This window comes from Colletotrichum karsti (genome assembly GCF_011947395.1).
Source record: "Colletotrichum karsti strain CkLH20 chromosome Unknown Scaffold28, whole genome shotgun sequence".
Classification (NCBI taxonomy): domain Eukaryota; kingdom Fungi; phylum Ascomycota; class Sordariomycetes; order Glomerellales; family Glomerellaceae; genus Colletotrichum; species Colletotrichum karsti.
In genome coordinates, this window is record NW_024065928.1 from 219923 (window position 1) to 246888 (window position 26966).

The 26966-nt window shown below is 53.7% G+C and overlaps 6 protein-coding genes across 6 annotated transcripts; 3 read left to right on the forward strand and 3 right to left on the reverse strand.

Moving 5' to 3' along the window:
* Positions 1 to 1217: 1217 nt before the first annotated feature.
* CkaCkLH20_08410 (nadh-ubiquinone oxidoreductase b12) lies at positions 1218 to 1551 on the reverse strand (the record flags this gene model as incomplete). Its single annotated transcript, XM_038891125.1, has 2 exons — positions 1218 to 1386; positions 1454 to 1551. 2 exons carry the CDS (start codon positions 1549 to 1551, stop codon positions 1218 to 1220), a joined length of 267 nt encoding a protein of 88 aa, XP_038743499.1.
* Positions 1552 to 2191: 640 nt separating this feature from the next.
* CkaCkLH20_08411 (CAF1 family ribonuclease) lies at positions 2192 to 3748 on the forward strand (the record flags this gene model as incomplete). Its single annotated transcript, XM_038891126.1, has 2 exons — positions 2192 to 2635; positions 2696 to 3748. 2 exons carry the CDS (start codon positions 2192 to 2194, stop codon positions 3746 to 3748), a joined length of 1497 nt encoding a protein of 498 aa, XP_038743500.1.
* Positions 3749 to 4725: 977 nt separating this feature from the next.
* On the reverse strand, positions 4726 to 6092 carry CkaCkLH20_08412 (negative regulation of gluconeogenesis; the record flags this gene model as incomplete). Its single annotated transcript, XM_038891127.1, has 3 exons — positions 4726 to 5376; positions 5441 to 5980; positions 6042 to 6092. 3 exons carry the CDS (start codon positions 6090 to 6092, stop codon positions 4726 to 4728), a joined length of 1242 nt encoding a protein of 413 aa, XP_038743501.1.
* Positions 6093 to 8262: 2170 nt separating this feature from the next.
* CkaCkLH20_08413 (helix-loop-helix DNA-binding domain-containing protein) lies at positions 8263 to 9271 on the forward strand (the record flags this gene model as incomplete). Its single annotated transcript, XM_038891128.1, has 2 exons — positions 8263 to 8887; positions 8940 to 9271. The coding sequence occupies 2 exons, from the start codon at positions 8263 to 8265 to the stop codon at positions 9269 to 9271; spliced, it is 957 nt and encodes a 318-aa protein (XP_038743502.1).
* A 2634-nt stretch (positions 9272 to 11905) lies between these two features.
* CkaCkLH20_08414 (Protein kinase-like domain protein) lies at positions 11906 to 13333 on the forward strand (the record flags this gene model as incomplete). The annotated part of the gene is made up of 3 exons (XM_038891129.1): positions 11906 to 11989; positions 12063 to 12828; positions 12879 to 13333. 3 exons carry the CDS (start codon positions 11906 to 11908, stop codon positions 13331 to 13333), a joined length of 1305 nt encoding a protein of 434 aa, XP_038743503.1.
* Positions 13334 to 17220: 3887 nt separating this feature from the next.
* CkaCkLH20_08415 (ydr124wp-like protein) lies at positions 17221 to 19214 on the reverse strand (the record flags this gene model as incomplete). Its single annotated transcript, XM_038891130.1, has 5 exons — positions 17221 to 17972; positions 18022 to 18258; positions 18311 to 18784; positions 18840 to 19035; positions 19089 to 19214. 5 exons carry the CDS (start codon positions 19212 to 19214, stop codon positions 17221 to 17223), a joined length of 1785 nt encoding a protein of 594 aa, XP_038743504.1.
* Positions 19215 to 26966: the final 7752 nt, after the last annotated feature.

Consider the following 26966-nt stretch of genomic DNA (forward strand, 5'->3'; position numbering starts at 1 on the left):
CTGACTGTAGAGAATGAAGCATCCTGTTGAGCACTTATCATCGGCCGTCATCTTCCGTGAGGTTGCTTGACTCTTTGCCAATTGCGACGCACTTCAGTCGACTTCTGAAAGTTATCTCGACGTCAAACTGCCTACCTGCCAGAATAAGAAGTGAGAGAGGATCGGATAGCCGTCTGTCAGAAGCTTGGACTGGGCAGATGCGGCTGGCGATGGTATATTTGATGGGATGACGGGTTGAAACGGGCGTCTGTGCCACGACGTGTTTTTTTCAGAGATGACGAACTGCTTCGCCTGAAGGTGTATAGTGCTTAGATTATGTCTTCTTCGGTGATCGGTCTTTGGGATGAGGGGAACGGTTGATGCTTAAATATCTGAACGGATGTGAGGCGGCATCTCAGCGTGTGCTGACTGTGATGACCGAGGCATAGGGCATCTATCTATCTGGGCTCAGAACTCAATCTTGGCTGAGTTATTTGCGTTTGTGGTTCGTATGCAGGTACGGTTTCTGGGGGTTTGTTGGTTGGACGGGTCTCGTTTTTGGTGTTGGGGCAGTGCGGTTTGTTTTGGGCGTACGCTATTGCTGTTGCACACTTGCCATATCTCTCTCGGGATTGAAGTTTTGTTGGTTAGATACTGCTTGCGAAGTCATTTTACTTCGGTTGTAGTCCTACTATCTACTGTTGTAAGAATTGATCGTCTCGCCAGCGCACTGCCCGAGGGAAACGGAATATCGCCCGGGGTACAGTGGATTTTCGCAGAGTAGGAAAGCAGACGACGAAGAACGCCAGTTCGTCTTCAGTGACGGCTCCGTTGTCAAGCTGGGGGCTCGCGGAAGATGATAATCACGTAAACAGACCGTTCAAGGAAGGGCTTCCGAAAGCCGGATGCGAAGTAACCTCTTGAGGCTTTCAAGGCACCCAGCAGGCGTTGCGAGAATGCGAAGAAGAGTCGTCCAAGCTTCATCCCCAATGACATCAGGGTGCCCATTCTCACAGGTTCACCTGTGACAGACCCTCCTGTCGTCAGCGCTGCCATCCACCCCTAGATCCATTCCGGCACCTCGGACTTGTCACTGCACTGTCGTAACGTATTCTTGATCGCGAGAATTCAATTTCGTCCTCTTCTAGGCCCATCCAGCGAGCCGATATGCCGGCTCGAGAGGTAAATGTACAGCGGAGCAACCCCCCTCCGTCTCCCTCCCCTTCCGAGCAACCCCTCTAGTGGTGGTCCTTGCCATGGCTGTCGCCGTGGTGATGGTCGTCGTTCAGGAAGAAGTACTCGAACGCGCAGTAGCCGGCAAAAGCGACGGTCGCAATGCCCAGGCCGGGGAAGGATCCCTTGAATCGGTTGAATCTCGTGAACTGGCCCTGGTATCTCCAGGCCTCTCTGTATCCCAATCGTCAGCAGTCGTCGTGGCATGGCAAGTGCGAATACACAATGGGATGCTACTAACGCTCTCTCCCACGGGTCGTATCTGGGCTGGCCGGTGGCCTCCTTGAAGGCTCTCATGTTGAAGCCGGTGATGTTAGGCTTCTCGCCGTGGGCGGCCATGGCTAACCTGTGATCGGAAAGGGTCGTCAGCCGTCTGCTCAGTAGTCTGCCGAGTCAATTGAACTTTGCGGGGGTGGCATACCTCGTTGGTTGCATGATTGCTGTGCAGATATCGTCTCGCCGTACAACAATGGGCTCGTCGAGGTGGTGGTCAGCGAGTTGGAAGGAAGCTGATTGGAGATCTGTGAGATGTTGTCGTCGGAAAGTCCCGCCGGTACGTACCTCCTTGCTCGGTGGCCCCGCACAGACCACCCCTCGTCGTCCATGGTTCGGTCAACTTAGCAAGCCTTCAGGCCTCATTCACACATTCTGTCCTAAAACCGAGATAAACCAGACGTTTATTGCCAGCGCCCTCAGAACAACGCGACCCAGGACGAACAATACGAACATCAATCGGCGCGACGATATCGATAGAGCAGACGGCGCTCTTTTTGGACGACCTTTGCCGACGCAGATCGACTTCCGACGACCGGCGGAGAACAAAGGCGCACCTCTTACTGCCAGCCAGCCCCTTCCAGACGCAAATGCAGGGCCGTGGATCATCCACATCCCCTCAAAAACCGACAGAACCTCGCTCGACGGAACGATAGATTTGCAGCATCACGCACGAATACCCCTCCCCGGGAAGGCATAGTCTGGTATGCCGCCACCGCTGAGGTTCCCTGGCGGGCCCAACACCATATCGCCCTACCACCAGCAGTTCCCCTCGCACACCCAAGGCCACGGCGCGAATCATGGGCCTCCCCTCGGAGGCAACCCCTCCTACCTCAACGCCAACGCCCAAATCAGCCCCTTTTCGACGAACGGAAACGTCCTCGGCGGCACCCCTGGCCTGAACGGCGGCTTCCCTCTTGGCGGCGACAACGGTCTCAACAGCCATGCTGCGCGTATGAGCTTCCACGCGGCGAACCTGCAGCAGCAGTCGCACGGCCAGCCGCAGCACAACTTCGCGCTCGACCACAGCGCCCCGCCAGCGCGGACGACGCAGAACAAGGGCAGGATACGGGAGGTCTGGAAGCACAACCTCCATGAGGAGATGGCGGTCTTGAGAGAGCTCGTCGACAAGTACCCTTATATTGCTATGGTTAGCTAACCCGCCAGCCACCCCGGAACGAAAGACAAAGACTGACGATGGGAATCGCAGGACACCGAATTTCCAGGCGTGGTATCACGGCCAATGGGATCTTTCAGGGGAAAGAGCGACTACCACTACCAATGCCTGCGCACCAACGTCGATATGCTCAAGGTCATCCAGATCGGGCTGACTCTATTTAACGAAGACGGCGAAACACCTCCCGCGCGACCGAACTCCACCCAGGACTTAGAGCTTGGCGCCGCCGGCAAGAGGGCTGCGTCGCAAGGCCCCTTCCCCTACGCGTGGCAGTTCAACTTCAAGTTTTCTGTCAAGGACGACATGTACAACGAGAAATCGATCGAATCATTATCAAGCGCCGGCATCGACTTTGCTAGCCTCGAGAGGGACGGCATTGACCCCAAGGAATTTGCTGCCCTCCTCATTCCGTCCGGCCTCGTGTGCTTCGACAACGTGAAATGGGTATCCTTCCACGGCGGCTACGACTTTGGTTACCTCACCAAGCTCCTCACCTGCAACGATCTCCCCAACGACGAATCCGATTTCGACCTGGTGATGAAGTTGTACTTCCCGTCAGCGTACGATGTGAAGCATCTTATGAAGCATGCTATAAGACTCCATAACTCAGGATTGCTCACCCCCAGCGATCCGAGCAGCGCCGATATCCTCCAAAAGTTCGAGCACAAGTCCGGCCTCGAGAACATCGCGGACTCCCTCAAGATCAAACGCGTGGGCAATGCGCACCAGGCAGGCTCCGACTCGTTACTTACAGGCAAAGTCTTCTTCCAGATGCGGGATAAGATCTTCAACGGAGAGATTCCCGAAGAACACGTCGGCAAGGTCTGGGGTTTGGGTATTCCCGACCTCCTGATCATTGACCGCATGCCGTTCGGCAACAATGCCGGCAACCAGGAGCAGTCGCAGCAGGGCGCCAACGGACAGCAAAACGGCGGCGGGCCGAGCACCCCCAACACCGCGAGCGTCGGTCTTGCCAGCACACCCGCCGCGCAAGCCCACAACACGAACGGTCTCTCTATGGGTCCAATGACCCCGGGCGGCGGCGGCGGCGTCTTCGGAAACTTTGCCTTTGCCGGCAGCAGATAAGCTTTCTGCGCACCCATCCCCAACCGGCATTGAGTTTCTCGCGGGGCTTTCCGGGCGACTGTCGTGCGTTTGGTCTCTGGGACAGGCCATGGTGACTTGTCCCTGGGGACTCAAACCTCGAAGGGCTTTGGTCATGCATAGATGTGTTCTTCTCTTGACAGTTTGCGACGTTACCGTTCCGTCACGTTTTCGGTCGTACGTCGGTTTTGCGATGTGGAGTTGGGATTCGGGGAAGGTCCTGGGTTTCATGAATCACGTAAAAAAGGGGAAACGAGCAACAGGGCGGACGGCGGACGGGAAAAGTAGGCGGGTTTATTCTACTTTCATGATTCTTTTCCGACAGGCTTAGGCAAGGGGAGAGAGAAAAAACCAAACCAAAAACAGCAAATATCCATACGTTGTTGAAGGGTGGAGAGAGAGAGAGAGACTTTATGCATTATCAGCCCGCCCACCGCGACGTCAGAACACTCATTGCGGTTTTGGGGAAAGGGGGGCGTAGATCGAGGGTATTATCAAACCCGGAAGGAGACATGGAGATTAAGGGATAAGAGAGGACGAGCGTATGAAACTTCTCTTAATCATTGTACTGTTATTGTGAATACCTGGATCAAAGGTCGGCAGGGGTGGGGGTCTTTTTGGGGGAAAACGACTGGAATTCAAATGCGAAGTTTAGTTGTGTTCACTCTTGGAAACCCAGACATTGTCCTCGTGGTGAAGTGTTTCTGTGATTGTGACTCGCTGTTCGGCCTGAGCTGGTCTAGTCTGAGGGGACCCTGAGTCTGAGCGACTGGTACATGTGTTGTTGCATGCTAAAGCAAATAAAAGAAAGCTCTGGGGTCTGTGATATCCCGAAAAAAACGCTGCGCCGTAAAACTCCCCTGATTTCCCCTGACCCGAACGAAACGCCGCTTATCTGAAAAAAAAACGAAGCAAATATGGATAACCGCTTTTCCTGTTTCTCGCAGCAGCATAGAGAATCATGTGATGAAGACCTTCTTGAGCTTGTCCGCGGGATACACCTCGCCTGTCCTCAGATCCCTGACCTGGTCCGGCGGCAGGCCCGACTTCTTGGCGTAGTCCTCGAGGCGCTCCTTGCCGTAGGCGCGGCTGTTCGGCAGCAGCAGCAGGTCGTGCTCGACGTAGCTCTTCGTGTGGTGCGCGTAGGGGACGTTGCGTGCGAGGTCGTTGAGCTCGGTGGAGCAGATGGGGCAGACGGACTGGGTGCCGGCGGTGGCGGCGGCGTTGGTCGCGGTTGTCTCGGAGGGGGCGACGTGGGAGGAGTTGGCCGAGTGGCAGGCCGGAGTCTTGAGGGCGGACAAGCCCGAAGAGAGGGCGATGTGGAGGAGCGGGAAGGAGGGGAGCATGAGAAGGGAGTTGTGGGTTGTGGTGAAGAGGTCGGCGAGGGTGTGCCAGCGGTCGTCGGAGTAGAGGTCGGCGTAGACGTCCGTTGCGGCGTTTGGCGAATAGGCCAGCAGGCCGAAGGCGCGGCTGAGGTCCTCGGGGTAGACCGACTTGTAGGAGAGGAGGTATCGTTTGGCGTGGGCTATGGCCTCGAGGAGTTTCGGCTGGGATTGGGTGCGGACTAGCTCGATGTACTGCTGGAAGCGGAGCATGAACTCGAGGTTACTCTGGAAATATTTATGTCAGTATATGCTGCCGAGTAATAGAAAATGGGGAAACAGGGCGACGTACATCCATCTTACGAAGCTCCTTCTTGTTCTCTTGGCACCATGCGAGTGCCTCGACGACACTCCCGTTCCGCAAAGCCTCCTGGATACGGCTCATCTGCACAAATGTCTCGACGTCGACCAAGTCTTCAAGGCCGCGCTCGGCGGTCAGCGCCTTGGCGGACTCGTTGTAGCCGTGGCGGAGGAGGTAGTCGACGAGCAGTCGATCGAGCCGGGCGCGGCTCCAGGCCTCGTACTTGACGTCTTCGACGGAATGCATGCCGTAGAGGTCGCCGAGGTGTGAGATGCGGGCGGCGGTCTGGCGGGTGAGGCGAGCCTCCTCGTCGGCGCTGGCGGCCAGCTTGCGCTTGACGCCGCGCATGCGGGCGATCATGGTGTCGAGGTTCTTGAGTACATCGTCGGGGGTGGCGCGGCCGTTCACCGAGTTCGTCGCGGTCTCCTTGAGGAGGGACTTGATTGCTGTTGATTCCTTTTCGACCGTGAAGTGGGCTTGGCGGAAGTTCTTGCGGAGGAGTTCGTAGGGGAGGCGGAGGAGGGGTTGGTCCTTTGAAGGAGGTCAGCTTGAGTTAAGGAGGATTATGGGTTTGGCGACAGAGGGACCGTACGAGTAGGAGGTGATCTTGGTGTTTGATTGTCGAGTGTTCGTGGTCTGCCATGTTGGCGACTGTTGAGGGCTGGCCTCTGTGTATTCAATGGAACGATGGAATAAAACGATGGAAATATTTCGCTGAGATGCCTCCTCGTGGGAGGGGTTCTATGTTGGCGTCGTTGGCGTGGCGTGGAACTTGTTGGTGGTTGGGATTGGGAAGTTGAAGCACAGATGCATTGACACCGTTGACGTTATCGGGCCGGCGTGGCGGGGCCGAAGGGCTCCGAGGCAAGATTTCGTGCAGAAAGTATGTGTTTGAAGCGAATGTTTAGGCTCTCTTGAACTAAGTGGATATATCAAAGCATCAATAACAATCGATTTTGACCAGTTTATCGACTTCGAAGCACTTCACCACTTACTGATAGCTTGCCCTCGTGCTTCACAACCCGATGCTTCATGTCCACCCCCACAGTGACGGACTGCTCGACGCACAGACCATCGATGTGGCTCGCATCGGCTTACATAAGACCGAGATCCCTCAAGCTCGGCTTCCATGAACCCCACCTCGTAATTGTTCAACGGGAAGTGCATCAGTAAGCAAGCGCGACGGGACGCAAGACGCGGCCAGCAACGGGCGAGACCATCTCAGAGCCGGCGTATCTGCTGTGCTCGTTTTTCAAAGTGGAATGTCTCACAGCCCATCAGTCAAGTGATTCATGCTGGCAGCCCTCGGCATCATCAGGTGATTCGCGAGGCTCGGCATTTCCTGACGCGCCAGATGATGGTTGGGTGCATTGTGTTTGTACAAAACGAAGCAGCACTTGTGAAGTGGCTAATCAAGCCCACACTTCCTCCGACCGGTCGAAGCTACCCCTGCTGTAGCTTTCCCAGTGTCCGTCCGGACTGCGACTGCCTGTGTGTTTTGCTAACAGTAACAAGTCGACGGGAAGCAGCGCAATCGATAAGACGCGACAAACATATGGATCACTCGCAATGTCTTCCTGCTGTTGCAAGCGTGTGCCCCTCTGAAGAGATGGGATTGGACCGGGGCAGTCGCGGGAGGAGTTGGGAGGCACCCACAGGCCAGCCGGACGCCTGGGGGGTGTGCCTTTCGGGCTTTTGATTGGTTCTTCCGGAAGTCCTGCCTGAGGCCCGCATCCTCCCTCACCCTCACCCTCGAGCGTACCTATTTATCTCCAGCCTCACCCACTTTGCACGTGTTCACCCTCTTCCCTCGCCGCGTGACCAGAGCTACCCGCCGTCGCTGCTCGCTCCCTCCCCCCCCCCCCAAAATCGACAAGCCCGACACGACCACCACCCCGTCTTCTCTCGTCAGGAATAAAAGAGAAAGGACCTGCAGCTCCGTTTCAGGCTATAGAGGCTTTTATCTTTTCAAGAATCGCCATTTGTGAAAAATTTCCGCCCGTCGTTTCTTTAAACGTCTGCTGGAACCTCGGAATCCTCGACAACACTTACAACACACGCCCGGCCCCATCCGGAAGGAAAGGACCCCCCCAGCCGCCGCCGCGCGATATCACGAGTTTGATCACGCCGACAACACGTGAACTCCAGCAAAACCCGTGATCTGGAGCTCCCTCACCGCCCAGACCACGCTGCGAAGCACATGATCTAGAGGTATGCGACCTGTCCCATTTTTCCTGGCGATCTTTCATTCTGCCCTATCGCTTCCATCGCAATCGCACTGCAATGCGACCGCACGACGAGCTCCTTTGGAGGCGCGTCCCGTCGATGCTATTTTGCGCCATTTTCTGGAAACGTGCCTTGCTGAGGCGCGCATCACGACCTGCTTCCCAACCACAATCAAGTGATTGATGACGGCTTGAATACAGTTATTGGACTCAGCAAATGCGTTGCTCCTTATGTTGAGAATCGCAACATGTCACTTTCTGGATGGCATTCAACCACACTCCGAATTTTATGGGCATCCGACAGGAGTGAGCCAGCGATTGTTCAACTGATAGAGCAAGCGCTCTCATATCGTGCAGCTGAAACAGAAGGTCACTGTCGCCTGGATCGTGGTGAATTCACTTACTCGCCCACCTTCCGTCTGATGCATTTGCATCAGTCCTTCCGCTTGCTTCCACTTTGTTGATGAACGTTGAAGGCGATGATTTTCGGTACCTTACTGACAAACTCTGTAGTCTCACCAACACGTCTCGTTGGACTTCCTTATCACCACCTAGCACCCTTCTGGCAACCACGCAAGCACAATCACTATGGCTGAAGTCCTCAGTGATCACCCAGATCTCTCTGAGCTGGCTCAATCCCCTTCTCCTGGACAGAAGCGGAAGCGCGACATGTCTGAATCGGCAAGTCCTGGCCGCGCCAAGCGCACCAGCGCCGGACCCGACACAGACACCACCTCCTTCATTGAAAGCGCCATCGAGGCCGCTCACGCTGCCGCCGCCAATGGTGTCAGTGCCGCCGACTTCAGTGCCCTGCAAGCTGCTGCTGCGGAGCACTCTGAGGCTGCCGACCCGGCAAATGCCTCGAGCACCGCCGCCGCCGCCCTCGGCATGTATCCTACTCTTCACGTCCCTTCTTCCACGGAAGAGCAGTTCGCTGCCCAGACCAACAACGAGCCGACGCACCAGGAGCACGCTTTCGACCACGGAAACGTCACTCCTCCCGATAACCTCATGAGCAGTCTCTCGGCTGTACAACAGCCTCTTAATGGCGTCCAGCCCGTGCAACCCCAGCCCCCGCACCAAGCTCATCAGCCTCCCCAACCCCAACCGCCTCAGCACCGCTACTCCTCCGGATCTGCCAGCACTCCGGCTAAGAAACCTGATGTTGGCTCCGAGGAGTGGCACAAGATGCGGAAAGACAACCACAAGGAAGGTCAGTACATTATAAGCCCCCCAGCCACAGTCACATATTGACAAAAAGCCAGTCGAACGTCGTCGTCGTGAGACTATCAACGAGGGCATCAACGAGTTGGCCAAGATCGTGCCAAACTGTGAGAAGAACAAAGGATCGATTCTTCAGCGGGCTGTCACATTCATCAACCAGCTCAAGGAGAACGAGAATCAGAACATCGAAAAGTGGACTCTTGAGAAGCTGCTTACGGAGCAAGCTATAGCAGAGCTCAGTGCTTCGAATGACAAGCTCAAGCAAGAGTGCGAACGCCTGTACAAGGAACTCGAGACCTGGAAACGTGTCGCGCAGAACGCAGGTCTCTCGTACCCTCAGGCCAACAAGGAGGAGCCCGCCGTCGCGACCTAGGAGGTCGAGGACGAGAGCCTTCCCTCTGCCCCCGAGCAGCAATCAGTTGGTGGTCAGGGTTCCCCTTCGACTTGCAATAGCCCGAGTCAGATATTTGAGCCTGGTTACGATGTTGAACACGACTCGACTTCAATGTTAACTCACTTTACTGGCGACTCTTTCAACGATTCTTTCGAGAGCCAAGAGAGTGGTCAGATCTCGCCTCCAACCACTGACTCTACTTTCTCCAGCAACGCTGTCGGTGGCCAACAAATACCACTTCCACAACACTCGGCTCGGTTGCAACCTTTGGCTCAACCGCCGGTCCCCGTCATCAACTTACGTGGGATGTCAGCGCAGCAGGCGAGAGCCCTGAGCAACCTAATTTACCATGCGCATCAGAATCGCATGGAGCATCCCTCTTTCCCTTCATCTTATACCCCTCAGCAGCTCTGAGCTGCTTTTCTCGTTGGTACTGTTTATAAACTGCCGTGGATGCGGCGTTAAGCTACGGATACAGTCTATAATGAATATTTGTGTTTTGGTCTCTTTCACCCCCGAGCTGAAGTGTACGGATTGGTCTCCGCGTTGGAGGATTTCGCGAAGGGTGATTCTGTATGATTCCGATTTTATTCACGCAGTCATGCATTCGGCCAGACATACCGTCTGCCCGATCCCGGCGTCGGAGAGCTCTAGCCACTCTGGTTGAGTTGCTAGCTAGTCATTATCAGGGCAGAGATAGCATATCAATTCTCACCGTAATTGTTCACGACACTGGCGAACCGGTGACTGAGTTCAAAGTCAAATATGAACATCAACTGCACATGACAAGTGAGCGGGCTTGTTCGGCCGAAGCTTCCAGCTTACGGAAATGAAGAGGTGCTGTTGACCGCGATGTGAATTCATCACAAGCTCGCGACGAATTAAACTGAAAGGTCGGTGTCTGGGTATTTTTGGGAGTTTGACTTTGCAGTTTAGTCTGGTCCCGCCTCTTTCAACCCAGAAGTACGGCCGTCTTGGCGAACTGGTGAAAGTTGTCAGAAACAATCCCCGGCTTAGAGTGCATGTGCCGTCCAAGCTGTACGTTCCTGGTACGTTGCATCTTCCTATTGTGTCTAGGCCTGTGTATATAAATACAAGGTCTTATCACATCACCTAATCCCTTCGGCAAAGCACGACCTGGTAACTTCGTTTGTTATATTTCGAGTGTTGAACAGCTCAAGACTAATCTTTCTACGAGGTCTAGAGAGTAGGATCAGCAGCGGCCAATGAATGCCACTGCGGTATCTGGTATGATGTTATTTTGCTTGTTCTCATCTCTATCGCCCTTGGTTGATTATAGTGGCTTATTCCCTGTCAGGAATCAGCAACTTAGACGTCAGAAGAAAGAACTGCGAAGCCAGATTTGGTATTTCTCACCACGCAACAACAGGCCAGGGTCATCTCTCCAGAAATGCAGTGACTCATGACATGCCATTGCGGCGTGGTGAGCCACAATCCATTCGATCGTTCACTATGTTTATAGGCGTTGATGAGGTTGGTCCCGGGCGGTTGAGATATATGATTTGATAGTTGAGATTTGACAGCTGACAACGGTGGAATGTAAGTACTGCATGGTCTGAGGGGTACTTGATCTGTCTCCTTCTGAGAGCTGTTTCGGGAGGGACTGAGGCTTGCGTGGTGCACTTGTCCAATACATATAAGGTGTCCTCGACGGCGTTGCAGTATTCTGATGCTTGCAAGCGGGGTTAATCCAGCGTCCGACCTCCGCAAGGTCGTCTCGTTTGATCAAGGAGATAATAATGCCCAAGGCGAAAGGGCTTTCTGTATTACCACAGGATGTCCATCAAGTTTCTTACGTTCCAAGAGAACCACTTTGCGTCCTGAAAAGCTCTGTTTCTCGGCATCCTTTGGAGCTTATTCCTCGGCTTCCCGTGACACATGGTAAGAGGACTTGATCTACGATGAGTACAGTGACTTAGCGAGTTACATGATGCTCATGAGACGGCGCCATCGAACTATCGATCCCATTATCGCATAGAACTTGGTACGAGTTGCAACTATTCCTCTTTATGTACTCATTCCTATTGTCAGGTGAAGTAGAACCGTCATACTTGGGACACTGTTCGGACGATAGTCCTAGAGACCAGCTTGAAGAGATCACGGCAAAAGGACCACGGCAGACCCTTTGCCTGTAATTGATAGATCTGCATGTCGTTGGTTTACAGCCCCACGGCAACCTAGAAGACATGAGTGAAAGGTACCTGCGCAAGACCAGGGTGGGGATTATTTATCTGTCCAGACTGTCCTGCAACCTCCTTCCTTATTAGGAGCCTTGCAATCCGCTTTCGGGCCACTCATTCTTTTAACATATGCACGTTGGAGGTGTTGTTGGCTCTAGACATATTCCTTCGGCATGGGGCTTCCGATCAGCCGTACTCTGCGTTGTGACAGGGGTTGTCAGAGGGCCGCAAGCTCATTTAAGAATCATCTAGATTACTCGGTCCTTCTACAATATATATAGCTTCAAAAGATTCTTAGTCAAACTGTTCGAAACCATCTTTCTGCCCATCAGTTCCACTCTTCCTTCTCTGACCTACGACTCTCTACTTGATTATCCCATGATCCCGGTGTCGCTGTCACGACCACGCCTTTATGATGGACGTCAATGTGAACCACGCCGGTTTTGAACGCCGGCTCTCTGTGGTTCGGCAACTCCTCCATGACCTCGGGCTTCAGGTTTGTGATCAGTACTGCCATGCATCAACTTCCCTCTCTCGCTAACTAAGCAACTTTCTTAACCCGCCGGCAGGCCTCTACCATCTCGACTCTGGCCTATGACGAAGAGTACGCATTTCCATTCAACAACTTTCTGTTCAAAGTAGAGCTGGCGGCGCCGGCCTTCACCTCATCATTTCCGGGGACTCAACCTGGTACATGCAAAGCTCCGTCTGAGGGCGTCTCCACGCTAGTCATCAAACTTAGCAACCCCGCGGCCCACGACGTGAACAATGCCAACCGCGTAGCGAACGACGTGGCTTCACAGTACCTCGTCCGCGAGTCCATGGCAAAGGCCGGGCTCCCTCCACTGGTACCAGACGTCTACGCCTGGGCGCCGGCCACGACTACCGACGAGGTAGACGAGAAGGGGTTCGGGTGGATCATGTCAGAGTTCCGGAGCGGCGTTGATCTGGGCCCGGAGTTCTCCTCCCTTGACGTGGAGGACCAGAAGCATGTCTTGGAGCAGATGGCTGCCGTTCTTGGGGCCATGCAAGCAGCAGATCTGCCGGAAGGCGTCACCAAGTTTGGCGGCGGACTCGGTTTCGACTCGGACGGCTACATCGTGAGCGGAGAGTCGCCATCAATGCAAGACGTGAAGCCCGCTGGGTCATACGCGGAGTGGAGGATAGAAAAGCTGCGGTCCCGGCTCGAACGAGCCGCCGGAAGCCCTGTTATCCAGGGCTGGAAAAGCAGTGGCGTTGCCACCAGAATCGAGAAATTCCTCACCAGCGGCGGCCCGGAAAGATTGCTTAGTACTGTCGACGTGCACAGGAAGTGCATAACACACGGAGACCTGAGTATGTATTCCGGTCCCGAGTCTGGTCGATGTCGAACTAATCCCCAGTAGCCATCTACAATATGCTCTTTGACAAGAAGGCCAAGAAAGTCACTGCAGTTCTGGACTTTGACTTCGCCTCCGTCTCTCACCCCTTCGAGGAGTTCATCTCCATATCTTTTACCCATACCGGCGGAAATATCGGTGACTATGATATCGCGATCAACCGGGCGATTCTCTCAGGCGACTTCACCACGCCACCGGCAGACCTTCATGAGGAATCTGCCAAGGAGTGGGAGCTTGCCAAGACGTGGAATACGGTTCTGCAGGAGAGTGCCGCTCTTGCTCCGAGCCAGATCGAGGGCGTTGACCAGATCTATAACCTCATGCAGTTGGAGATGGTCCTGTGTCCGTATCGGCTAAGCAGCGCGAGGGCGGTTGGGGAACTGGACAATGAGGAGAAGGCTAGGCTGCGGGGGAAAGCGGAAGCAGACCTGGTGGGCTGGCTTGAGAAGCACGGGTATTAAGCAGAACAAGATACAATCTGAGTAAGAGATGAATGTGCTAAAGTTATATTACGATTCAGTTGCCCGTGATTTTTGTCGCTCTTCTTTCCTTAAAGGTCTATTATTCGTACCTCTACGTCTTGTCTTGTTGGTGAAGATGAGTAACCGGCGATGCGAGCTTCTCGCCCGCATGGCATAAGTACCCTGCAAGACGAAAGTCTACCTTATTCTCTGTTCGAGTCGTTGTCCAGGGTCATTGAATGCTTATGGGGGTAACAGTAGATGTCTCTTTTATATCCTCCGAAATTTTTGCGGTACCAACGCTGCCGCTCGCCATACATACCTCCAGGTTTGCTGTCGACAACTGAGATGAAGCCTCAAAGAGCTGAAACTTTTCTTGTGTCAAATCACAAAACGACGTGATTAATATTGCATATAGGGTATTCCACCGAAGCACTGCAAGTAGTAGTTAGTCACATAGTCTCAATGCGATTCGCCTTTCCTACTTGCCGCCCTCAACTTTCCAACCATGTTCCCCGGGGGGGTTCATAAGCAAATTATTTCAGCTCGGCCGTAAGGTACTGCAATGATTACATAGCTTCCTCGACCAAATCACACGCACGACACCACCAATTTGGAGATATCACATTCCGTCTCGGGGACCAGACTTCCCGCCGCCCGGCCGTATGCACGCCGCGCATCATGTCTCAAAACAGCCGGTCGGATGCGGTTTGGGGAACCGGCGACTCCCGGGTAGGCAGCCGCCAGTCTCCGGAGTCAGCTCCGGCCAGGTCCCGAGACTCGAGAGGTGCGTCATGCACATGCAGTTTGCCCGAACCTTTCAGCATGCACACCAACCCGCCGTGCTTGTCTCAATCACACGTACGCAAGAGGAGGGAAGCAAACGAATAGCGCCTTTCTGAGAAAACCCGACATGACATGTTGATGACGCCCCATCGCCTGTTTTTAGATGAGAGTTTTCGTTCGGGCCCGTTTTTGACGTTTCTTCTTCGTTGTCTTGCAGGTTTTCTCTGCCTTACATGGAATCCGAGTGCTTCGGTCTCGGGTGACCCGGCTACAGCCGGTCTATCAACCAGAAGCTCTGGGAGATATGGACGACGCAGCTTTGATCTTAGGATAGGGTAAGTCAACGCCGGCTCCTCTAGATCTGTGAGAGAGCCCCTGAAAGCCGAGGTGCTTCATCACCCACACGCCGTGGGAATATTGCGGGTGTTGTTGCTAGTCCGGAGAGGAACAGAGAAATTAAGAAATGCCAAGATACCCACCGACATCTGGGAGCATCTCAAATGCCAAGCATTACGAAGAAGACGATATACGCAAGCACTTCTCGTCATCGAAGGCTTTACGAAACGAACCTTACTCAGAAACCCGCGAAATGTTCTTAAACCGAAACAAACGCTCTTCACAAAAGCCTCACAAACGGAACGAGAACCAACTGCTCAGTCGAGTCCAGCCACCACAAACGTTTTCCCACCCACCAAACACACCCCAGAACAGGGGAGGGGAGGGTTGTCCCTCGAAGTACCTCTACATCCAACCCTCGGAAACCAACAAAACAGAACACCAAGAAAACCTCGACGAACGGACAAGATCCATGTCATCTATCCTTTCTCACCTGTCAAACAAGCACCGGCCCCTGTGTGTGTGTGTGAGTGGGGGGGATGGATGGTGGGCAGGAATGATGTGATGTTTGGGGGAAAACAAGAGAAACAAGCGAAGGGGGGAAGGGCGTCGTCGTAGGGAGGACGGACGTGGACTCTGTAGCGTCATCCGCCCGCGCGGGCCGAGCCCGTAGCTCCCTCCCACCACCCCTCGTGCGACCCAGGTCGAAAACCACAAAAAGGCGATATCAAGCAAAAGGAAAAAGAAAGCATAAGCAGAATAATCCATGTGGTGGTGGTGGGTTGGTCATCTGTCAAACGGCTTCGCTGGAAAGTGTGTGGAAGGGCGTGTGTTGTGTGTTGTGTTGTCGAAACGGGAGGGAAAAAAAACGATACATCTGAACTTCGGAGCCGGGGAGGGGGGCTTGACGTGTGGTGCGCGACGGCCGGTGACTGGCCGGAGGCGGTATCCACTTCTTCACCGGTCGCGGGATGCGGGGACCGGTGACCGGGGTATGGTATCCACCTTTTCTCGTCAGTCCGCGCGGGAACACGACAAGGACAAAACGCAGAAAAACAACACCCTACCCTCCTTCTTTTCCCATGTCATTCATTCTCTCACTTTGTGGAGATTTGATTCCTTGGGTTCTGACATCCGATATGTCAAAATTACCTTAGTTTGGCGTCGTTTACCGGGCCCAGGATACCGGGATTCGCGCGTGCTTATTTGGTCGTTCGCAGTAGCGCCGCCGCTGCGCCGCCGCGGCCTTTTCACCCGTTTTCCCTCCCGGTCCACATCCCCCCCTTCCCCCCTTCCCCCTTTCTCGCCTCGTTACCTGTCAGATTGTCATCTGTATGCGAAGAGACCCTTACCCTTTACCCGAGTACAGTGGGAATTGGACTGTCTTCTAGCGCGAGGCGGACGAACGCCTCCGTGGAAGGCTGCCGATTGGAAGGAGCCGTAATCACATTCAGGCACATATCGAACGCGCTAATGAGATCATCTTCATCTTGAAACCGGCCCTCGTTTAGGCAGAAGAGCCTCATTGACGTTGGAATTCGATGAGGCTGACAGACTATAACACGTTTCACAGTGGCACAGAGAAATTTGGCACAATGGATATTGACCACGAAAGGAAAACGAAACCCTTTCGAGCTGATTGCCCTGATTAACACCTATCTATAATGACCCACCATTACAAGCAAAACGTCGTGAACGAACCGCTTGGGGTTCCGGCAAACCTGTTTCCGCGACCAGCATACTCGGACAGTCAGGAATGAAGACCAAGGCGTCAACCATTGCCTACTGTCCAGTAGTTTTTTCTTCTCCAAAAACCTCCCACGTCATTTTTGAGTTTTCTCCCTTAGTTTTCCGCCGAGCACATACCAACGCTCCGAACGATGACCATACTCCTGCTCCAACAATGCCAATAATCTCCTGCTCGACTACGCCTTCCCCCTATGCTGAGCCCCCTCCCGGAACTTGAGACCAGCTTCTCGAAGCAATGAGGAGCCCCCCCCAAAAACAAAACATACGGCCAAAGGCCAGCGGTATCAAAGAAAAAGTATTCCAAGCGTCGCCATTCGTGCTGTGCTGCGTCCTGAGCTGATGATCCGTGTATGCTGATGCTCGAGGATGCGTGATGGAAAGTAAAGAGACGGAAAAAGAAGAATGGTGTCATGATAGCGTGAGAGCCCGCGCCTGAGCAGAGAGAAGCCACCTGCAGTATGTGTGAAAAATCTTGCCCCAACCTTTCGTAAACAGACTTCGACGTGCAAAGAACAGACCCATAAAGACGGCGAGTGAAATTCATAAAATGCCCTCCAATTGCTCCAGTACTTCTTCCGAGACTGCTGACCCCACTGGCTGTGCTCGGAAATGCCGATGTAACTTTTGAACAGCCACGATTGAGATAGGAAAACAAGACTTGCCGCTCATGTTGGAAGATCGGGTCATGATGAGAAATAAACAGACACAAACAGACAACTGCCGCCCCATATTTGTGTTTCTTAGATGAGAACTTTCGACTGCAATGACAATTTCTGGAAAGTCGTGAGATATGTACAGTATGTCGAGATCGATACTGTCGTAAGTGTGTTTTCGTCGAGATAGGGTTCAGGGAGCTCTCGATCAATAAGTCCTACGGCCGAGGCGAGTGACCACGAAATGCAGCTACAACACTTCTCAACTCGTCAGAAGTCGAGGTGTATCCCCTTGCAAACCGTCCCGTCGAACAAATCCCTGTGAGAACTGAAGCGAGACGCAAATGTTCGTGACCAATTCGTTCAATGAATCTGACCTCGGGCGATAGGATCCGGTTTCCCGCCTGGGCCTGTCAGACCTCGTGTGTCGGTGGGAAGGCTATAGCCAGAGAACCCTTGGGAGCCCTGGACTGGAGTTTGGCTCGCGCTCACGGATCGAAACATCCCGCCTTGATCGAATCCGCCCCTCGGCAGCCCGTCATACGGCGTCGGTACGTATTGGTTTTGCGCCATCGGCACGCTTGGATTACTGAAATGCCCCTGGTTGGGACCCGGCTGTTGCGTCGTGAAAGAATACACAGGGGCGCCGGTGGGGGCAGTTGACCCTCCTTGCCAAGGTTGAGTGTACATCCCAGGAGGCGCTGCATTGGGATATTCCGTTGGCGAAGTATAAATGGAAGGGCGGCGGTGAGGATCATGGCCTGATGGTACTAATTCCTGCGGCAGCATGCCTCCAGGCGGGTGGATGTTGTTGCCCTCCACATAGTGATGGTCGGGATGTATGCTTGAAGGCAATATCTGAGCCGAGTATTGCTGTCCTCGCATTGGCATCTCGTTCATGTACGCGCCGCTCGGCAGAGCGCCCGCTGGGCTGTGATCGCTGCTCGATGCATGCAAAAGATCATGCGGCGCTCCGGCCTTCGACGGTGACGTCCCAGAGGTGATGGATGCATGATGGTCGTCCTCCTCTTTGACGAAACCGTTGTCCTCGGTGTCGGATGGGTATGCTTCGGGAAACTTGTCTTCCGACATGACATGAACATATGCCTCGCCATCTACGGATAATTAGCCGAGGAAGTCGATTAAGCAAATCATGATACTGACCGATTTCGCCTCTCTTGAACCTTTCTTCCTGCTTCGCAACCTTGAAAATCTCGTCCAGATAAGGCTTCTTTTTCGCGTTCGCCTTGTTTTCCTTGTCGGAGAAGAATGCCGACATTGCCTCCGTGGTGGCATCTTCAAGCTTCTGTACATTCAAATTCATTTTCAAAATGGCTGCATGCTGATTCTCTTGAGGTTCCACGATCATTCGGAGAATATGGCACAGCAAGTGGACTCGTTCTATGTGAAGCGTTAGCATACGAGAGAAAATGGGTTCGAAAGGATAACTTACCTCTTTTGTAGAGATGGTCAGGCTCCTTGTGTCGAACCTTCTCCTCCTTCGTGGGTCCCCATGGTTTCGGCCACCAGTCTGGTGCCTTTTCGTCTTGACCGGTGTAAGGATGATTCGTCTGTTTCTTGGGCTCGACAACCTTGACCCAGGCTTTGGCGATGAGCTTGCAAGCCGTTTGCTGACAGTTCTTAAACCGTTGCTCGTAGAAATCCCACACGTCCTTTTCGTTCCCGATTCTCAGGTTTCTCATTGGGTTGGACGCTGCCACCATCACATCGTCGTCGTCGTCTACCGGTCTTCGAAAGTTTGTTGTGCCCACTCGATGCCTTTTGCGGGTCTTGTAGCCGGGATCATCGAACATGCCACTTGGTTGGCGGCGGCGATCTTGCGGTCGATGTCCATAACCGCTGCCGAATGTCTGATGGTAGTCGCCGTCAAAACTGAATTCAGAGTCGTCGTGTAAAGGGCTTGGAACTTCAACGCGGGTCAGTCAGGAATGGCTTTGCGCTCGGAAAGAAACATCACGTACCCGCCTCTACGCCTCTGAAATTGACATGTCGCTGGAAGGCCCTCATGTTGAAGAATCTGTCGAACGCGTTCGGTTGGTTTCGCCCTCCGGCCAACGTGTTGCTAAACATCGACGTGCTGCCATCATCCAAGATAGCTGCGACAAAGAAGTGTTTCGCTGGTATGTTGCAATGATCCCTCAATGCCTTACCAATATCCTTGGAAGAGTGTTAGATCATGCGCGATTCGGTTGCTCGCCTCATTCACTTACGAGGGGGGGCCTTCGGCCATCGGGCGCCTCATGATAGCGGCCATCCTCGGGCGGCGGAGGATCTGCTGGATACCGCTCCTGATGCCATTGCCGGGGGTATGCGTCCCGGTTGAAGTCGCGAACCATTGCGACGGTGCAATTGGCTTCAGTAGCACTAGCAGGTAATTGGCATTCAGATGCTGCGTCGAACGACCAGACTCGTCGCTGGGGCGAGTCTTAAGAGGCTCTGGCAAGCGGCCGCGAACGGGCGCGTAACCTTGCCGACAGATTCAGAAGGTGTGAAGGCGAATACGATGTGTAACTGTATGAGTGTCAGACGAGGTTGAAATACAGGTAGCAGCAGAAAAAATAATCATACCTTGAAGCCACAAAGGGCGAAACTTCTGAGATGGCGGGTGTGGGACAGAGGTGAAGATGCAGGTAAGAGCAATTGAGTCAGATATCAATGCTGTTGAACGGTGCTCGAGCCCGGCATGCGAGAAAAGGATGTTTTTCGGAGGACCTGAGGCCTAATGCAGGATGTCGGTGGTTCAGACTTGAGGGTGGCGTGTCAGACTGTATGCGCGAGGGTAGATGCAGCACACAACGCGACTCGTCCCGATGTTTGTATGGCGGGAGGGTCGTTGTTTAGATATTGCAGAGTCGGACTGCGAGATACTAGACTGATTTGGACCAGAACCGTTCTGCAATGGTGCATTGAGGTAATCCGGGTGTCAGGGGATGCAACGGGATCCTGCCTGAAATCGTCAGGGTTGGCGGGCGGACGGCAACCAAACGCGATGCCAGTAATAGAGATAATGCCAGATACTGCGCAGTGGCTGAGGAGACGAAATTGTCTAGCCGGCGGATGGTGATGACGACAAAGAGGACGGTATGTGACTTGTCAAGAACAGTGCTGATGTTTCGAGAGGAAGTTGGCGGAGAAGGCAAGTTTGAGCGACTCAAACGGATCTATCAGCTCGCGGAACTGAACGGCAGGAAGGACCTCAAAGTCCTCTTTGTTAAGAAGATGACTTGAGACATCGGGGGGAGAAGCTCTCCACTGGTTCGCGGTCTGTCTTAGAGAAACTCTCCACGCAATGTCTCGGGGACAATGTGGTAGACTAGGAGAGACGTGTTGATAAGTGAGAGAGATTGGTCAACTGGCAACAGCCCGCGTTTGCGTCCTCGTCCAAAGCCGAGACGGAGAAAACGAATACGCTGTTCGGGAGGGAAGCAGAGAGAGACAAAAGAGCCAATGACCACACCACAGTCTGGAGGGTGAGGGCTCTAGATGAGGTCAAGGCTGCTGGGCTGAGGTGGAGCTTGGAAGACGGATGGGCCTGGGAGGCGGAGGCGATTCGAGCTTGTCGACGGGTCCAGTACTTTCGTAATGATCTGAGTTAGGGCTTCTTAGTGTATCTCGATTGTTGCTGCGGTATGTGACAACAGACGGCTGGGGAGTGCGGGCGAGAAGGAGTTCCCGCAAGCGAAAGGTGGATAACGAGGCCGCAGATGACTTGAGGTCGAGGGGCAGCGAGACCGGCATCCGCAATTGTAGAAACAAGGACAAGCAAAGCGGCAGGAAGTTGGAGCCAGGAGACACCCCGGTCTAGTCGAGGTGAGCTCTCTACCCTCCTTCAGCTGCTGCTAGGTTTTGATCGGGAAAATTGACGCTGGTCAGCCGTAGCACTGCCGTTGCGAAAGGGCCGAACGAAAGGGTCAAGTCCGTCAGTGTAGAGGAAGAATGAACGGACGCAAGCCTGAAGCAGCAGGACAAGAGGTCTTCCGAGGCGAGACTGGCGGCAGTGGAGAAAGAAAAGAAGGGCTTCTCAGGTAAGCCTTGAGGTGGAAGTATGGTCGAGGTACTTGTGAAGCACCAACAGGGGAAGCGAATACATTTGGACACCCTGGTCTGCCATCCTGATAAGGTGTGGCAGGTGCTAGCCAGGATGAGAGGGTCGTCGATAGTCCCATACACCATCATCCAATGCCGCAGCTCAGCGTCTCAATCTATGGCCTGCAGGTGAGGACACCCACACCCCCAGGCTGTCCTGCGGTGTTTGCGCTACTGCGGACAAGGTCTTTCTTGTACAGTACTGAACAGTACTGTACGCATGCTGCACGTACATGGCTGTACCAAGCTCAATACGGCCAAAGATTATGGTCCAACGGAGGGGTTCTCGTCGTCTTTCCGGTAGCAAAGTCCACCCACATGCGCTGTCACTGGGCGTGAATGTTGCAGCTGGCGATCCTCTTGGCTTTCGTTGCTCTCCCAGGGTCCCCGCCGCAGACAAACCGAGGAATGCCGCAACGAGGGCCGAACTTGGATGCTGTGATCGGTCTTGAACCGAGCCATCTGAAGAACACTGCTCGTCCTCTCAAGTCGTTGCTCTACGCAGCTCGACGAGCATTGGTTGAGAGATGGCCGCGGACACTGGAGGTGCTGGCGACAACAAGTCTCTGTATAAACCTCATCAACAGCAAACGCTACTCTGCCGCGTGAGTTACTGGACGGTCTGCGTGGTCCGGTCCATACGACGCCCACCATGCCCGGAGATACATTTGCAAAGGGTTTTGGCAGTCGTCCTTGCGGGCTGGTTGAACCGTAACGGCACAAGCTGGTGTTCTAACCACTGCTGGAAGAGCAGTGTCGAGAAAAATGAGGGAAAAATTCATAATTTGTGTGAATGCATGAAGGTGTGGGAGAGGTCCCTTGTCGATGAGCAGGGGTTGAAGTGAGACAACGGTGGGCCGGGCTGAACGGCGCATCGGTCGGCAAGAGCCTCGCCAGCCATACGGGGCCTTAATTACATGATATTGGGTGCACCGGGGATACTGATTGCATCATTTTCAAAACCGTGCTGTTATCCTGGTGTAGTTGTTTCTTTTTCCCGCGGTGTCGCACGCTCTGAGCGCCTTTTAGGTCACTCTGGGCCATCCCGTAAGCCTTCTGGGACGTCCGCATCATAGGTATCATGAACAGCATGGCCTACGAGGCCTGATGGGGTGCGACCGCTGGTGCAACAAACGTTCCTGCTGTCAGGCCTTCTGACTTGTATGTCGGCAGGACAGATGCGAGCTGCTCGGATGCTCTAAAACGTGGCGGCATTTTGAAAACGTTGCATGCCTTGACTTCTTGCGATACCGACGTGAAAGCAGTTGGCCTTCTTGACATCCTAGAGAACGTTCAAATTGGAGAAGTTCAACGGCTTAGACGCCATAAAAGGTCCATTAGTGCTTGATGAGGTCGATCGAAAGAAGTTTCCCTGGGCGTTGGGCGGACGAGCCGGTATTAGAAACGGTGGGAGCTGGTGACCGCCGCGCGGCCGCAAGATGATCCATGACTCAAAGCTGACCTGTTCGTCTATTGCGGAGTCCATGCCGTCGAAAAAAGCAGCTTGCCAGTGACGGTACGTTGTGCTTGCCCATCTATACTATTCGTCTGCAGCAGCCAACCAAGGGCTTCAAAACCAGAATGTAGCTGAACTCAAGTAAACTCGTCGGTGACGCGAATGACCCCTCGGCATCAAACGGGACGAACACGGCGACCGTCCAGCGGGAGTTGCGCGCATTCGTGAAGGGACGGTGACTTGTTGGCAGCTTTCCAATGCCGTCTCCGTTGTTCAGTGGTCATGGTTCCCCTTGCTTTTGGACGGAGTCGGGCGGGGCGGCTAGGGTAGGGCCCGTCTGTGTCCGTGAGCGTCGGGCGCGACTTATTTTTTGACAGTTCAGGACCAGCGGCGGGAAGCGGTACGGCACGGAAGTTAGTATGTTGAGTGGCAAGCAAACACAATTTTTGATGGGACCTGACGCCCCATCGGAACATGCATAACATGCTTCGAGCTCGCCATTTGAGCTGTGATGTGGTAGAATAGGTACCCTTCCCATTTTATGCTGCTTTCGATTCTAACAAAGTCGACAAGACGTGTACATGACATAGGGACCGGTCAGAACCAGATGGAAGCTGTCGGACGGCTGGTCAGGAAGTCAGGTCAACAGCGGAGAGGGCTGGTCGTGGTCAATGTAAGTCGCTCGTGGGTTGCTCGGAAGTGGACGGACGGCTTCTTGAAGCTGGGGCCGCAAGATGGGATGAAGCCTGCAGCGAGGGGCGGATCAAAACCAAGCATGGCGTGGTCGGGGACATGTTCCGAATGGGGATTCCCTTCTGGCTCGTTCCCAACTCTCCCTGGCGTCCGCTCGCATGTTGAGAGCACAGCTCTGGGATGTATATGTACCTTTTGCACCGTCAGCTTCTGAGCAGTGAAGATCGAGGCAGACGTACGCGACTAGCACACGGCAGAAGCGAAAGAGAACTTACCTGAGGGATGTACAGAGAATCCGTAGTGCACACCAATTGGTGACGAAATGCAGAAAACTGCAATGCATCGATGGATTGACTTGGCGATGCAGCAGGGACGTGTCTGGACCATGTCGCCGCGGACGAGACAAGAACAAAGCTGACGAGTCCGCGTTGGCGTACGGAGGTAGGCTTGAAAGCCCAACGGCTTCGTGCCAGTGCCCGTTCATGGCCCAGGGCTCAGGAATGCAATAAACGTTTGGAGCCAAGGGTGGTGGCTGGCATGTTTGCTTGGTCTTCCAGGGTGGCCGGCGGCTGACCGCGCCCGAAGGGTGCGATGCGTTGCGGTGCGGCGCATGCGGACGGTGCTGATGTTGGTTGTGCATGGGGATCAGAAATGGAAAAGTCCTACTCAATCCACCACGCAATACTCTGTATCTGTGTCTGATGCGGAGGATGCGTGGTATCCGAAAGGTATTGGCGTAGGATACGCGTGATACCAGCCCAGTTCTGATATTCGCCTCAGGTGGTGAACAGACATGGGCATGCTTCAAGAAGTGGAAATAATGGAGAGGAACTGATCTTGAAATGTCATGGTAATTGACTTCATGATTCGACGAAGGCAACAGAATGGCGAAAGCTGGTGATGATGCCCTGCACGCAGCGTTAAGGTACCGAGGAAGGAGGTGCTAAAAGTGATGATCATGAGCTCCCGTCGGATACAATGGAAAGAATGGCCGGGGAAGAAAAGCCAGGTCGGGTACGTACCTTACCCATTTCTCGACACGTTCTAGGTGGGGAAAGGACGCGGCCGCCAGCTTCTCCACCGACTGAAAAAGGATAATGCAGCTACCAGTGTCGTACCTGACCTTGCTCTTTTACAAGGATAAGCTGCTCACCTCCGTAGAGGATGTCGGGTCAAACTCAGGGACTGGCTGGCAGGCTGGCAAACCGCCCAAACAATCCAGGATCAACGAACCGAACTGCTACTTCCATGCCGAAGGAACCTGAGGGTTATCAAGGGACGATTTGGGCCCTAAGAACATCTTCTGGTCGGGAGAGTGGGGGGTTACACGGCAGTGCTCCTTCCTGCCTTCTTGTCCTCGACGGCGGTCAAAGACCTTCCTTCAATCAGTCTTCATTTTTCCCTGAGGCTTGTAGATGTTCAAACCAACAAATGAATGTGTATCATGTAAGGCATGGCACGGAAATGTGAGCAATCACTCACTCGCATGTCACCATAAGGGGCTCTCTTGGCTTGTTAATCCTTCCCGCCTGGTCAACTTGGCCGTAGTCAGGAACGTTGGTGATAAGTCCACGAACCCGCCCCCCCTGTGATCCACGCCTCGGACTTTGACGCCAGTTTAAAGTAAGGTATAGAGAGAACAGAGGTTTTGGTCGGGCGTCATGAATGGCACGTTCTTTGTTCCGTCGGAACCTTCGGCTCAAGGCGATGAAAACTTTGTCCCAGGATCGAGGTCAGGAACCGGAATTTGGGACAGGCTTGGAGCCGATGCCTACGGATACTATTGCCAATGGAACCTATGCCGAGTGCTCGGCCACCTACGTCCAGCCTACATGATATGATTTTACTGTGGTCCACGGATACCTACACCATATGCGGATCATGGTATGGTGTTCTTATATCTTTTCCATGTCGGTCCCAGTTTCCCAGCCTCGGCGGGGTATTGTTATTAATAACTAGGCCGTTACAGGCGCGGATGCGGATACTGGCAGCGTACCTACTCCTAAATTCAGCTTGCTGCTCCGCCGCGCGATGGCTTTTGGGAACACCAAGACACTGGACCAGACGGGGGATGAGCTCCTGCAGCATTTCACTGTTGGTCCTGCGGTTGCATCCAGCTATCTACGGATACGTTAGGTCGGATACCTCAGTGTATGGGCATTCCCCCGGACCGAGCATATCGTAGCTTTCGCAACGCAGGTTCTTGCCCAAACCAATCTTCCAATAGAAGACAATAATATGTATTCGTATGTGTGTTATTCCATCCTACCTTACTTAGGCTTACCTAATGCACCCTCTTCGCTTCTGACATTTTCTTCAGCAAGATTTCTTAATTTATGATTGGCCCAAAAGAAGGCCATCCCGGCCGGCAAGCACTTGCCCAATTTGCGGGTTTCGGTCTTCAATTCCTGGGCTTCCACATTCCACAACGCCTGCCATGTAACTCTATTACCTTACCTCCGGCTGCAGTAAAGCATCTTCGGCTTTTGAACATTTTCGCATTTCATACACCGAAATCATGATCACGAAGCCATCAGGCTTGCGCCTTCGAACTTGACCATGGGTGCCGGCCACTTGCATTCGAAACTCGTTCACCTTGCCGACGGTATGACTTATTAGTTTAAGCAGCCATCACCATCAATCCTGCCAACGCAATCGCTAGAATGATTGGCCGCCAAAAGAGACGTGCCTGCGAAGACAATCCGCTCCCCCAGGACTGCGTCTTAGAACTCCCTTCGCTCAATATTGACAGCCAAACACGGAGATCCGACCTAGCATTCGTCCCTCTCGCCATCTGCTGACACATAACTAGGCCGCATCGTTTCTTCCATCATTCGTTCTGGGCCTCGTCCAAGTCACACCACAGACTGCCGCCCACGCACATGTACAGAACCGGACGCCTATTCAACCTCGTATCACTAAGAGATGCCGCCTGTGGAAACTGGGAGGTCAGCAAGGGCTGATTTATTCATTGGCTGCGACAAGCCCAACGTGTCAATTGCTCTCAATCACACACATACTTTCGGCCATGGTGCGGTCCACCAGTCCACCAGTCCACCCGAAAGCCCGCCTCCGACTCTGTCACATATTGTGCCGGCTCGTCTCGAGCAATAGTGCAAAAGCAAGATATCGTCACATCCTATCGATCCAAAACTGCCGGCCTGGAAAAACCTTGGACTCCACCACGCTAGAGAAAGCCATGCAGCGCATCTCTAGGAATGCATGTTCAAGACACCTTCGCCTTTGAGCGGCCGTCAACCAGATCGCGCCGAATCAACCACGCTTACCACAACCAATCACCCAAAGCTACTCCTGAGTTGCCCGCTACTTCAGAGCCAAAAAGCATCTCGGAGGCAATGTGGTTAGTGGGAAAACTCGATGTCTCAGCGCCAAGCTCCATCGCCTGCGACCAAAAAACAAAACGAAAAAAGCAACCATGTCGACAGCCACCTGTTATGCTTGCTTTTTACAGAGTAACTCCGGCGGCACTCGTTCAGCCGAGGAAAGCGATGATTACCGCGCTTTGTGCGCTCCAATCTGGGTATCTTGCCAAGCAACAGCCTGAGCAGTTCTACGTCAGCGATTTTTTTCTCTAACTTATCAGATGCGAGACCTGTTGCAACTTGCTCATGTACCGTGTGGGTGCCGACGGAAGCCCAACACAGGTTGTTGTTGTTGTTGTTTTTTTCCGCGAAGGAGTTGCTACAAGAAAGAAATTCCAAGTCAGTCCAGTGCAGAATAGCACTGCTTTTGGCAGCAGGGCTGCCAACACCTGGCGCTCGGCCGCCGTGGATGCGAAGCCGTCTCCTGTAAAGAACCCTACCATCTCCATCCGCGGGATGATCATAAAGTC